This window comes from Pan paniscus, chromosome 3 (assembly GCF_029289425.2).
Source record: "Pan paniscus chromosome 3, NHGRI_mPanPan1-v2.0_pri, whole genome shotgun sequence".
Taxonomy (NCBI): Eukaryota; Metazoa; Chordata; class Mammalia; order Primates; family Hominidae; genus Pan; species Pan paniscus.
Window position 1 is genome coordinate 89,092,370 of NC_073252.2, and position 13,076 is coordinate 89,105,445.

The window sequence follows — 13,076 nt, forward strand, 5'->3', positions numbered from 1 at the left end:
AGAAAACTGGACTAAATACATAGAAAGGCTATGATCTTCAAGAGAAGGGAAACAAATGAAGAGATCATTCCAACACTGGAATTTCTGACTGGAGGCAATTTTTAGACTATGGTACATGGTACATGGAGGAACAGCCTAAACATCATGGTATTCAAATTTTGTAGTTGAGGAGATAAGATCTGAGTTTAGAGAGAACAAAGGAGCTAGAATTTGTGGGGCAGATTACCAGAAAGGAGGGAAATACACAAAGAGCTCTAGAAATCTGCATAGGGCCTCCCCAGAACATTTGTTTGAATAGCAATCTACACATACATAATGTGAAATTCCACATGACCAGGCAAAGAACAACTGCAAGAAAAGAAAAATTAGAGTGAACTGTCAGTAGAATTTCCAGGGGTCTCACAGGTCTGGTAATCTTTTGATTTCCCATCAGCCAGAATAGGGAACCCCCATTAAATACAGAGGGTATTTAGTAGAGAGCACAGAGGGACCAAGCCTTAGGAACAGGGATAAATTAACACTAAAATCTACTTCAGACTCACCCTAAAAAATGTTTAATGCAAGCCTCAGAGGAATCAGTATCAGTCACAGGTAACTTAACTGCCTGCCAGGAGAAATTCTACATCTGGAGAAATTCTACATCTAAATCAATACACCTAAATGTAACACTAAATAAAATAAAATTTATAATATCTGGCAACCAATAAAAAATTACTGGACATGAGAAAAAATAGTAAAATGTGACTCAGATCAGGAGAAAATTCAGTCAATAGAAACAGACCTGGAAATGACAGATAATGAAGTTAACAGAAAAAGTTTAAAACACTATTGCACAGTGTGAATGACACAGAAGACGGGTGATTTCTGCATTTCCAACTGAGGTACCAGGTTCATCTAACTGGGGCTTGCCGGACAAATGGGTGCAGCCCACAGAGCAGGGTGGGGCATCACCTCACCTGGGAAGCACAAGAGGTCAGGGAATTACCTTTCCTAGTAAAGGGAAGCCCTGGCAGAGGGCACCTGGAAAATTGGGACACTCCCACCCCAATACTGCGCTTTTCCAATGGTCTTAGCAAACAGCACACCAGGAGATTATATCCCACGCCTGGTTCAGAGGGCCCCATGGCCATGGAGCCTCACTAATTGCTAGCACAGCAATCTGACATAGAACTGCAAGGTGGCAGCGAGGCTGGTGGAGGGGCATCTGCCATTGCTGAGGCTTGAGTAGGTAAACAAAGCAGCCAGGGAAGCTCGAACTGGGTGGAGCCCACCACAGCTCAAGGAGGCCTGCCTGCCTCTGTAGACTCCACCTGTAGGGGCAGGGCATAGCCTAACAAAAGGCAGCAGAAACTTCTGCAGACTTAAATGTCCCTGTCTGGCAGCTTTGAAGAGAATAGCGGTTCTTCCAGGACAGAGTTTGGGATCTGAGAACAGACAGACTGCCTCCTCAAGTGGGTTCCTGACCCCCAAGTAGCCTAAATAGGAGACACCTCCCAGTAGGGGCCTACTAACACCTCATAAGGCTGGTTGCCTCTCTGAGACGAAGCTTCCAGAGGAAGGATTAGACAGCAACATTTGCTGTTCTGCAGCCTCCGCTGGTGATACCCAGGCAAACAGGGTCTGGAGTGGACTTCCAGCAAACTCCAACAGACCTGCAGCTGAAGGTCCTGACTGTTAGAAGGAAAAGTAACAAACAGAAAGGACATCCAAACAAAAACCTCATCTGTATGTCACCATCATCAAAGACCAAAGGTAGATAAAACCACAAAGATGTGGAGAAACCAGAGCAGAAAAGCTGAAAATTCTAAAAATCAAAAGCCTCTTCTCCTCCAAAGGAATGCAGCTCCTTGCCAGCAATGGAACAAAGCTGGACAGAGAATGACTTTGACGAGTCGAGAGAAGAAGGCTTCAGAAGACTGGTAATAACAAACTTCTCTGAGCTAAAGGAGGATGTACGAACCCATCGCAAGAAGCTAAAAACCTTGAAAACAGAGTAAACAAATGGCAAACTAGAAAAAACAGTGTAGAGAAGTCCTTAAATGACCTGATGGAGCTGAAAACCATGGCACGAGAACTACGTGATGAATGCACAAGCTTCAATAGCAGATTTGATCAAATGGAAGAAAGGGTATCAGTGATTGAAGATCAAATGAATGAAATGTAGTGAGAAGAGAAGTTTAGAGAAAAAAAGAGTAAAAAGAAATGAACAAACCCTCCAAGAAATATGGGACTATGTGAAAAGACCAAATCTACATCTGATTGATGTACCTGAAAGTGATGGGGAGAATGGAACCAAGTTGGAAAACACTCTTCAGGATATCATCCAGGAGAACTTCCCCAACATAGCGAGGCAGGCCAACATTCAAATTCAGGAAATACAGAGAACGCCACAAAGATACTCCTCGAGAAGAGCAAATCCAAGACACATAATTGTCAGAATCACCAAAGTTGAAACAAAGGAAAAAACGTTAAGGGCAGCCAGACAGGTCAGGTTACCCACAAAGGGAAGCCCATCAGACTAACAGCAGATCTCTCAGCAGAAACTCTACACACCAGAAGAGAGTGGGGGTCAATATTCAACATTCCTAAAGAAAAGAATTTTCAACCAAGAATTTCATATTCAGCCAAACTAAGCTTCATAAGGGAAGGAGAAATAAAATCTTTTACAGACAAGCAAATGCTGAGAGATTTTGTCACCATCAGGCCTGCCTTACAAGAGCTCCGGAAGGAAGTACTAAACATGCAAAGGAACATCTGGTACCAGCCACTGCAAAAACATGCCAAATAAGACCATCAATACTAGGAAGAAGTTGCATCAACTAATGAGCAAAATAACCAGCTAACATCATAATGACAGGATCAAATTCACACATAACAATATGAATCTTAAATGTAAATAGGCTAAGTGCTCCAATTAAAAGACACAGACTGGCAAATTGGATAGAGTCAAGACCCATCAGTGTGCTGTATTCAGGAGACCCATCTCACATGCAGAGACATATATGGGCTCAAAATGAAGGGATGCAGGAAGATCAACCAAGCAAATGGAGAACAAATCAAAGCAGGGGTTGCAATCCTAGTCTCTGATAAAACAGACTTTAAACCAACAAAGATCAAAAGAGACAAAGAAGACCATTACATAATGGTAAAGGGATCAATTCAACAAAAAGAGCTAACTATTCTAAATTTATAGGCACCCAATACAGGAGCACCCAGATTCATAAAGCAAGTCTTGAGAGACCTAAAAAGAGACTTAGACTCCCACACAATAATAATGGCAGACTTTAACAACCCCCTATCAACATTAGACAGATCAACAAGACAGAAGGTTAATAAGGCTATCCAGGAATTGAACTCAGCTCTGCACCAAGCAGACCTCATAGACATCTACAGAACTCTCCACCCCAAAACAACAGAACATACATTGTTCTAAGCACCACCTCACACTTATTCCAAAATTGACCATATAGTCAGAAATAAAGCATTCCTCAGCAAATGTAAAAGAACAGAAATTGTAACAAACTGTCTCTCAGACAACAGGGCAATCAAACTAGAACTCAGGATTAAGAAACTCACTCAAAACCACTCAGCTACATGGAAACTGAACAACCTGCTCCTGAATGACTACTGGGTACATAAAGAAATGAAGGTAGAAATAAACATGCTCTTTGAAACCAATGAGAACAAAGACACAACACACCAGAATCTCTGGGACACATTCAAAGCAGTGTGTAGAGGGAAATTTATAGCACTAAATGCCCATAAGAGAAAGCAGGAGAGATCTAAAATTGACACCCTAACATCACAATTAAAAGAACTAGAAAGCAAGAGCAAACACATTCAAAAGCTAGCAGAAGGCAAGAAATAACTAAGATCAGAGCAGAACTGAAGGAGATAGAGACACAAAAAATCCTTCAAAAAATCAATGAATCCTGGAGCTGGTTTTCTGAAAAGATCAACAAAATTGATAGACCACTAGCAAGACTAATACGGAAGAAAAAAGAGAAGAATCAAATAGATACAATAAAAAATGATAAAGGGGATATCACCACCGATCCCACAGAAATACAAACTACCATCAGAGAATACTATAAACACCTCTACGCAAATAAACCAGAAAATCTAGAAGAAATGGATAAATTCCTGGACACATACACGCTCCCAAGACTAAAGCAGGAAGAAGTTGAATCCCAATAACAGGTTCTGAAATTGAGGCAATAATTAATAGCCTACCAACCAAAAAAAGTCCAGGACAAGACGGATTCACAGCCAAATTCTACCCAGAGGTACAAAGAGGAGCTGGTTCCATGCCTTATGAAATTATTCCAATCAATAGAAAAAGAGGGAATCCTCCCTAACTCATTTTATGAGGCCAACATCATCCTGATACCAAAGCCTGGCAGAGACACAACAAAAAAAGGGAGTTTTAGACCAATATCCCAGATGAACATCGATGCAAAAATCCCCAATAAAATACTGGAAAACCGAATTAGGCAGCAAATCAAAAAGCTTATCCACCACGATCAGGTTGGCTTCATCCCTGGGATGCAAGGCTGGTTCAACATATGCAAATCGATAAACGTAATCCATCATGTAAACAGAACCAAAGACAAAAACCACATGATTATCTCAATAGATGCAGAAAAGGCCTTCGATGAATAAAATTCAACAGCCCTTCATGCTAAAAACTCTCAATAAATTAGGTATTCTGGGACATATCTCAAAATAATAAGAGCTATTTATGACAAACCCACAGCCAATATCATACTGAATGGGCAAAAACTGGAAGCATTCCCTTTGAAAACTGGCACAAAACAGGGATGCCCTCTCTCACCACTCCTATTCAACATAGTGTTGGAAATTCTGGCCAGGGCAATCAGGCAAGAGAAAGAAATAAAGGGTATTCAATTAGGAAAAGAGGAAGTCAAATTGTCCCTGTTTGCAGATGACATGATTGTATATTTAGAAAACACCATCATCTGAGCCCAAAATCTCCTTAAGCTGATAAGCAACTTCAGCAAAGTCTCAGGGTACAAAATAAATGTGCAAAAATCACAAGCATTCCTCTACACCAATAAGAGACAAACAGCCAAATCATGAGTAAACTCCCATTCAAAATTGCTACAAAGAGAATAAAATACCTAGGAATCCAACTTACAAGGGATGTGAAGGACATCTTCAAGGAGAACTACAAACTACTGCTCAGTGAAATAAAAGAGGACACAAACAAATGGAAGAACATTCCATGATCATGGATAGGAAGAATCAATATTGTGAAAATGGCCATACTGCCCAAGGTAATTTATAGATTCAATGCCATCCCCATCAAGCTACCAATGACTTTCTTCACAGAAGTGGAAAAAAACTACTTTAAAGTTCATATGGAACCAAAAAAGAGCCTGCATTGCCAAGACAATCCTAAGCCAAAAGAACAAAGTTGGAGGCATCATGCTACCTGACTTCAAACTATACTACAAGGCTACAGTAACCAAAATGGCATGGTACTGGTACCAAAACAGAGATATAAACCAATGGAACAGAAAAGAGCCCTCAGAAATAATACCACACATCTACAACCATCTGATCTTTGACAAACCTGACAAAAACAAGAAATGGGGAAAGGATTCCCTATTTAATAAATGGTGCTGCGAAAACTGGCTAGCCATATGGAGAAAGCTGAAACTGGATCCCTTCCTTACACCTATGCAAAAATTAATTCAAGATGGATTAAAGACTTAAATGTCAGACCTAAAACCATTAAAACCCTAGAAGAAAACCTAGGCAATACCATTCAGGCCATAGGCATGAGCAAGGACTTCGTGACTAAAACACCAAAAGCAATGGCAACAGAAGCCAAAATTGACAAATGGGATCTAATTAAACTAAAGAGCTTCTGCACAGCAAAAGAAACTACCATCAGAGTGAATAGGCAACCTACAGAATGGGAGAAAATTTTTACAATCTACCCATCTGACAAAGGGCTAATATCCAGAATCTACAAAGAACTTAAACAAATTTATGAGAAAAAATCAAACAACCCCATCAAAAAGTGGGCAAAGGATATGAACAGACACTTCTCAAAAGAAGACATTTATGCAGCCAAAAGACACATGAAAAAATGCTCATCATCACTGGTCATCAGAGAAATGCAAATCAAAACCACAATGAGATACCATCTCACACCAGTTAGAATGATGATCATTAAAAAGTCAGGAAACTACAGATGCTGGAGAGGATGTGGAGAAATAGGAACACTTCTACACTATTGGTGGGACTGTAAACTAGTTCAACTATTGTGGAAGACAGTGTGGCGATTCCTCAAGCATCTAGAACTAGGAATAGCATTTGACCCAGCCATCCCATTACAGGGCATATACTCAAAATATTATAAATCATGCTGCTATAAAGACACATGAACACGTATGTTTATTGTGGCACTATTCACAATAGCAAAGACTTGGAACCAACCCAAATGTCCAGCAATGATAGACTGGATTAAGAAAATGTGGCACATATATACCATGGAATACTATGCAGCCATCAAAAATGATGAGTTCATGTCCTTTGTAGGGACATGGATGAAGCTGGAAACCATCCTTCTGAGCAAACTATGGCAAGGACAGAAAACCAAACACTCATGTTCTCACTCATAGGTGGGAATTGAACAATAAGAACACAAAGACACAGGGTGGGGAACATCACACACAGGAGACTGCCGGAGGGTTGGCGGGGGGTAGGATAGCATTAGGAGATATACCTAATGTAAATGATGAGTTAATGGGTGCAGCACACCAACATGGCACATGTATACATATGTAACAAATCTGCATGTTGTGCATATGTACACTAGAACTTAATGTAAAATAAAGCAAAATGAAATAAAATAAAAACAAAAAAACTATTACAAATAAAAATGTCAAGGATTTAATGAGAAGTATAAAGAGAAGTATAATATGAGAGAAATAGTAAAATAATATCAAAATTAATCTTCTAGAAATGAAAACTAAGATAGCTGAAATAAAAATTTCACTGAATGGGATTAAAAGCAGATAAGACACTGCAGAAGAAAAGATCAATGAACTTGAAGGTGTAACAATAGAAAACATACAAAATACCAAGAGAAAAGGAGGTTTTACAAAAGTAAACAGTGTCAGTGATTTTGGTGACATTAACAAGTCATTTAATATATAATTTGAGTTCCAGAATTAGATGGTAGGAAAATTGAGGGTCAGAAAAACTGTTTAAAGATGTAAGGCCAATGTTTTCCCCCAAGCTTTATGAAAACAATACTCCCATGATCTCGACTCACTGTAACCTCTGCCTTCTGGGTTCAAGCTATTCTCCTGCCTCAGCCTCCCGAGTAGCTGGGATTATGGGCACCCGCCACCACACCCAGCTAATTTTTTTGTATTTTTAGTAGAGACAGTGTTTCCCTATTTGGCCAGGCTGGTCTTGAGCTCCTGACCTCAAGTGATCCACCTGCCTGTGCCTCCCAAAGTGTAGAGATTACAGGCATGAGCCACCATACCCAGCCTCAAATTGATCTTATATTTAACTAATTATACATGTATAATAATGATAAAAATGAGAGGAGGCAGAAGAGAAGACAGTAATTACTATTTTGGGATATGCTGTGCCTGGTCCTTTGCTAAATGCTGTTACATATAATATCTCATTTAATCTTCCTAGCAAATACATTTGATAGCTACTATATTTATTATCATTTTTCAATCACAAAAGATGAAATTGAGAGATATTATGTAATTTGTTAAAGGGCATAGAGAAGAAAGTGACAAACCAGGGATTTAAAATTATGTCAGTCTGAATTCAAAAGCATCCCATATACTATCTCCCAGATGCAAAAATCTATAAGCATGAATACTACTTCAGAATTTACTTTTAGCATAAACTTTACATTTAAGAAATGTTCTAATTTTTTGTTTTATATTCTTTGTCACATATAATTTAGCCTCTTTAAACTGTTCTATAAATTTATATAATTTTCTATAATCAGAAAACAGGCTACCACCTATATACAAAAATAAATGGTGTGCCATGTTGATCCTAGAACATTTTCTAGGGTGAAGAGAGTAGTAAAGCTACTGTTTAAAATAAAATGGTTTAGTTAATATGTATGTTCATGTGTTTTTATCTAAACAATCAAGAAATGATGATGAAGAGATAACGTTTGAAAAAACCCTGAAAATTTTTTAAACATAAATGCTGTAGCCAAATGAAAAAAAAGTTATCATGTAACTATGAAATACTTAACTACAATATTGCACTCCCAGCATTATTATTGTTGCTACTTAATGGAATAACAACAGTAATAGTATCTTCTTAAATTCAAATTCCTAAATATAAAGCTAGAAACATAATAGGTCTAGTGCATCTTTACTACAGGACACTTTTTTTTTTTTACCTTATACATTGATAGTGCAATGTATGTGATAAATGCATTGGTAATGCAAATATATAATTATTATTATGTGCTATTCAAATTTTCATCAAAAATAGATAAATACTTGGACTTTAATCAAAATTCTTAATGACAGTGTGAACATTTTTAAATTTGTGTTCTCCAAAGCATTGTTAAATAATTTATCAGATTAGAGCAAAAGTAATTGAAGTTTTTGCCATTACTTTTAATGACAAAATTGACTTGCTAAGAAAAAGAATAACTCTTTCTTCTTTTAATTAAGTATAGTGCTTATTAGGAACTTAAAGTGGATCCTTCTTTTATATTGTGGAGATCAGGTATGCTAATAGACGACAGAGAAAGCCCTTTGACAGGAAATAAAATCCTGAATATTTTATAGATAATCAGCAGTACTGCAAGGGCTTCTGCTGTCTTTTATCAATCTGACTTTGTTTGGGCACTGAGATCTGCCGGTAGGTGAACTAGAGTAGGAGCTTACCATCATAGAATATACTGTACATACTAGTTCAAGTTTAAACATCTTTGGTTTCAACAAAGGGTAGGCAATCATTGCTTAAAATAGATGTATTAACATTTTATTTTTACTTATGATGTAGGGGTCAGCAGGAAATGCATTGGGACTACATTTGAAGACTTACTTAGCTACACACACATAGACACATACACACACATGAGATAGTCATCTATATTCAGATCTTCTTTGTTACGAATAAGTGAATTATTTCCTTTATTTCAAAATTATTGCACTAGTATGAATTATTATTTAATTCTTCGTTGCCAATAATAATATACTTTGCTTTTCTTTTTCAGGGTTTAAACTTGAAAAGACTAGAGACAGTACAAGGAGGGAGAGAGGTAAGAATGTTTAAAGAAGAGGGGTGGGAAAAAGAGGAAACATGGCTATGGTGTTGCAGTGATGTGGTGATGGTGATTGACGATAATTACGTTGATAATGGAAATGGAGATGCATTGAAGAGAATGTTGTCTGCATATGGCTCTGTTCATTCTGCCAAAGCATATTTTACATGTTTATGTAAATGTGTTATTTGTGCTTGTTCCTCTGAAGCTAAAGAAAATGTTGTTTCTCTGATTAGGCAAGCATTGTTTCTGTTATAATGGATTTCTGTAGCAGCAGGTCCTTTCACAGGGGGCAGAAACATTACAATGCAATTTTTAAAACTGACTTACTGAGAAGTTAGCAAAATTCTAACAATGCAAATATTTTATGACATTTGGGATTCTTCATTTTCCTGTCAAAGGCTTTTGGCGTATGCTACTAGGTTGGTATGCATTATTAGAGAGTATGAAGTTGCTCTGGTAAAGCTAGTAATTTTAAAACTAACTGAATGTGAAGACTTAACATCACAATTTTTTTTCCCTGCTAAATGTATAAATGCTGTACTTAACTCTGTGATTCAGTTGCTGGGAGGTGTGGGAAGGGTGGAATATTTAATTCAGTAAATCAAAACATTCTCACAGCACAAAAAAAATCATTTTTGATGATACTTATATTGCATTTTTTGTACAAAAGTGAAGATATTTTGTTCTATACAAATGAGGAAAAAAATCTTACTGTCCTCTCCATTTGTAGCTTCCTTTCTGTATAAACAGATTTCTTCCCTATAGTGGTGCTTGCCAGCTTTCCTTTATGTTTTAATTCCAGTTGCATGATTTTAGTATTTGACATTTTAGTTCCTAGTGAATTTGTCATTTAAGGTCTCTTTCCATTTTCTCAGATGTTTTCCATCCAGAAAAATCTATTTTTATTTAGGAACACATAAAGTTGGTTCACATTGATGGAAGAGCTAGATGAGGTGAAACATAGATAAATCTTTAGATATTTTTCATGTTGTAGGAGAGCAAGATGATAAGAATATGGTCATCAGTATGACTGGGGAAAAAGGGCACTTCATAAGGAAGATCTCAGAACCTTTTACAGCTTTGTGAGAATGACTGCTTTCATTCAGATGTAACCAAAACGGATATACTTATAGAAAGAACTAAACTGATCACCTCCTAAAGTGAAAGTTTTCATCCGAGCAGTACTGCTACAATTTATTTCTGCTGATTTAGTGCCTTTAGGGACATACTAAATGGAGTTACTCAGCTTCTCCTTGCTGCTTCCTGGTCTAATAGCAACTGTGTGTCAAAAGAAGGAAAACTGAAATCCATATATCCGTACAATGGCATTGCTAAATGGTGGCAAAATTCTGCATTTGTTTTACTAAGATTTTTATAGTTTTTATTGTTATTTTTAAATGCATAATGATTGGGTTTTATTGAAAGAGTGGCTCTTAAATCATATTGCTTATTTTTCTAATGTCCTTTGATTTTATTTTTATTATAAGTGTACTTATAAGTAAGGAACATGGTAAAAATGTGTTTAAATTAATTTTAGAAGTATATTGTTCTCAAAACTATTTTGTGATTTCTGTGAAGGTCAAAATTGTAATAATTTACAATTTAATGTATACATCTCCATAGAAGGGACAACACTGATTTTGGCCTTCTCCCTCAGGGTAGTGGAATAATTGTAAAAAACTAAGATCATCAAATTAACCATAATCCAGTAATGTCTTCTCCACTTGACATCTCTAATTCGTAACCAGAAAGTAAATGTCAACTATTAAAATTCAAAACAACTACTTAACTTCCACTTAGGGCAGCAGTGAGTTACTTAGGCATATTTCTATTCAATGTAACTACTTACCTTAACTTTCCCTGTGACTAAGAGGCCTAGTATGTTCTAAGATAAGAAACTTCAGGGAGGTATAAGACAATTAGGTGTAGTGTGTTGTAAAAACTGTTCTTTTCAAGTCTCAATGGTAGATGACCTGTAAACAAAGAGTACAATTACTATGTTAAGGACCTTGTGATCTCACTTGCTTAAGAAATGGGACGTGTATGTATCTAATTTCCATTTGTTATGTTCTAGGATGTGTGTGCATAACAAGATGTACAATGTAATTCTGATTATGTTAAATTGAAATGTGAGGGTTTAGAAAACTCTTACTCCAAATGATTTCTTAGAATTTCTCATTGTAATTCTATTATGATTGATAAATGACAATAATTGCTTATTATGATGAATTAATTTCTTAGTTCAAATGACAGCTATTCCCCATAGGTGTTGATGGATGCAATATCAAGGGCTTATTACCAAATATTTGTAAGAAGATTTAAGAAGTGTCATTTAAAATGTTCTATTTACTTATTGAAGTAATGAAAACAGAGTATTCATAGAAAATGAAGTAGACAGTAATATGCTATTTAGCTAAGTGGTAAATACCATTAAAAAACTAATTGCCAGACAGGAAGGCTAGATTTGAAACTATATGCTGTATAAAAATATAAATTAAGGAGAAGTGATTAAAATGTAAATTACTTTTCTGAAGGAAATAGAGATAGGTAACACCTAAATTGCTAAATTGTGAAATATACGAAAATAGTGATTAGCTGTATGAAATAACTCCAGTTATATTGGTATTTTTACATTTTTATACATGCATATTGTGTATACAATTTGAGGGGGCTGATTATAATAGATAATAAAAAGCTTGTTTAAAAAGGGAGATTAGTAGAATGCTATACAAAATGTGATTGTTTAACAGATATTTCTAACTGATTTTAAACAATTTTCTTGCATTCAGTGGGATTTTGCAACTCATAGAAAAACCTCAGTGAAATTCACTGGGTAAGACACATAGATAAGTCATTTTTTTTTTCATTAAGTGTGGATAATACTAAGTTACTGTAATTTTTCTTAAAAGACTTTAAAATACCTTTGTTATTTTAGGTAGTTTTTTTTTATTTTCCAAAGGCCAGTTTTTGTTTAAGTATTAAAGCTTCTGTGTGTGCCTGTAGCAGGACGAGCCATGGACAAAACCCCACAGACACCAAGATAGTGAAGGAAGTAGCTTTTAATCAGCTGGAAGCATCAGCAGACTAGCATCTTAAAATCCGAGCTTGTTGAGTGCACAATTTCTGTCCCTTTTGAGGGCTCATAACACTAAAGACTTTACATGAAAGGGCCGTGATTGATTGAACAGTCTAGGCGGTATATGACAGGGGCTGCAAGCACCAGCAATCAGAGTGAAACAGAACAGAATGAGAAGCTTCAGAGTGTCCTTCCATACAATGTCTGGAATCTGTGGATAATATCGGTTGCTAGGTCATGGGTTGAATTTTAACTATCAGGCTAAGGTCAGGCAGGCCCAGGCCTGGTTTTGGGTCTGGTGCCTGGCTCTGGGCTGCCTGCCTTTGGTTTCACTTCCTTGTTTCTTCTTAAAGCAGGTACTGAGTATAAAACAATATAGAACAATATGGGGGGATCTCTTTCTCTCTTCTTTCATTTCCCCCCTTTGAGACTCTCACTCATTTTATTAGCGGGAGTTCTCACTTTCATTTTCACTACTTATGTCTTCCCGTGCAATAGATTGATAGTGATTCATATAATATACTTGTGCTGAAGCATTCTGGTGAACTAAGGTAATGATGAAGCTTTTTATCATTTGAAGAAGTACAGGTAGCAAATGAGGGAGTAGTAAGCAGGTTCCTATTACTATTATAACTCCGATGATAAGAGTTTTAAATCCTCCTATTGCTGGGAACCAATTTCCAAACATGGCCCCAGGAT

At 36.7% G+C, this 13,076-nt stretch overlaps 1 protein-coding gene across 4 annotated transcripts in view; it reads left to right on the top strand.

Annotated features, from left to right (window-relative positions):
- The window catches only part of CCSER1 (coiled-coil serine rich protein 1), a 1,490,059-nt gene that overhangs the window by 951,240 nt on the left and 525,743 nt on the right, over positions 1 to 13,076 (top strand). For all 4 annotated transcript variants that reach the window (XM_055111625.2, XM_003829898.4, XM_055111626.2 and 1 more), the window contains one exon: positions 9,251 to 9,295. In XM_055111625.2, the coding sequence (XP_054967600.2) occupies positions 9,251 to 9,295 (45 nt within the window). The remainder of the gene's footprint in view (positions 1 to 9,250; positions 9,296 to 13,076) is intronic.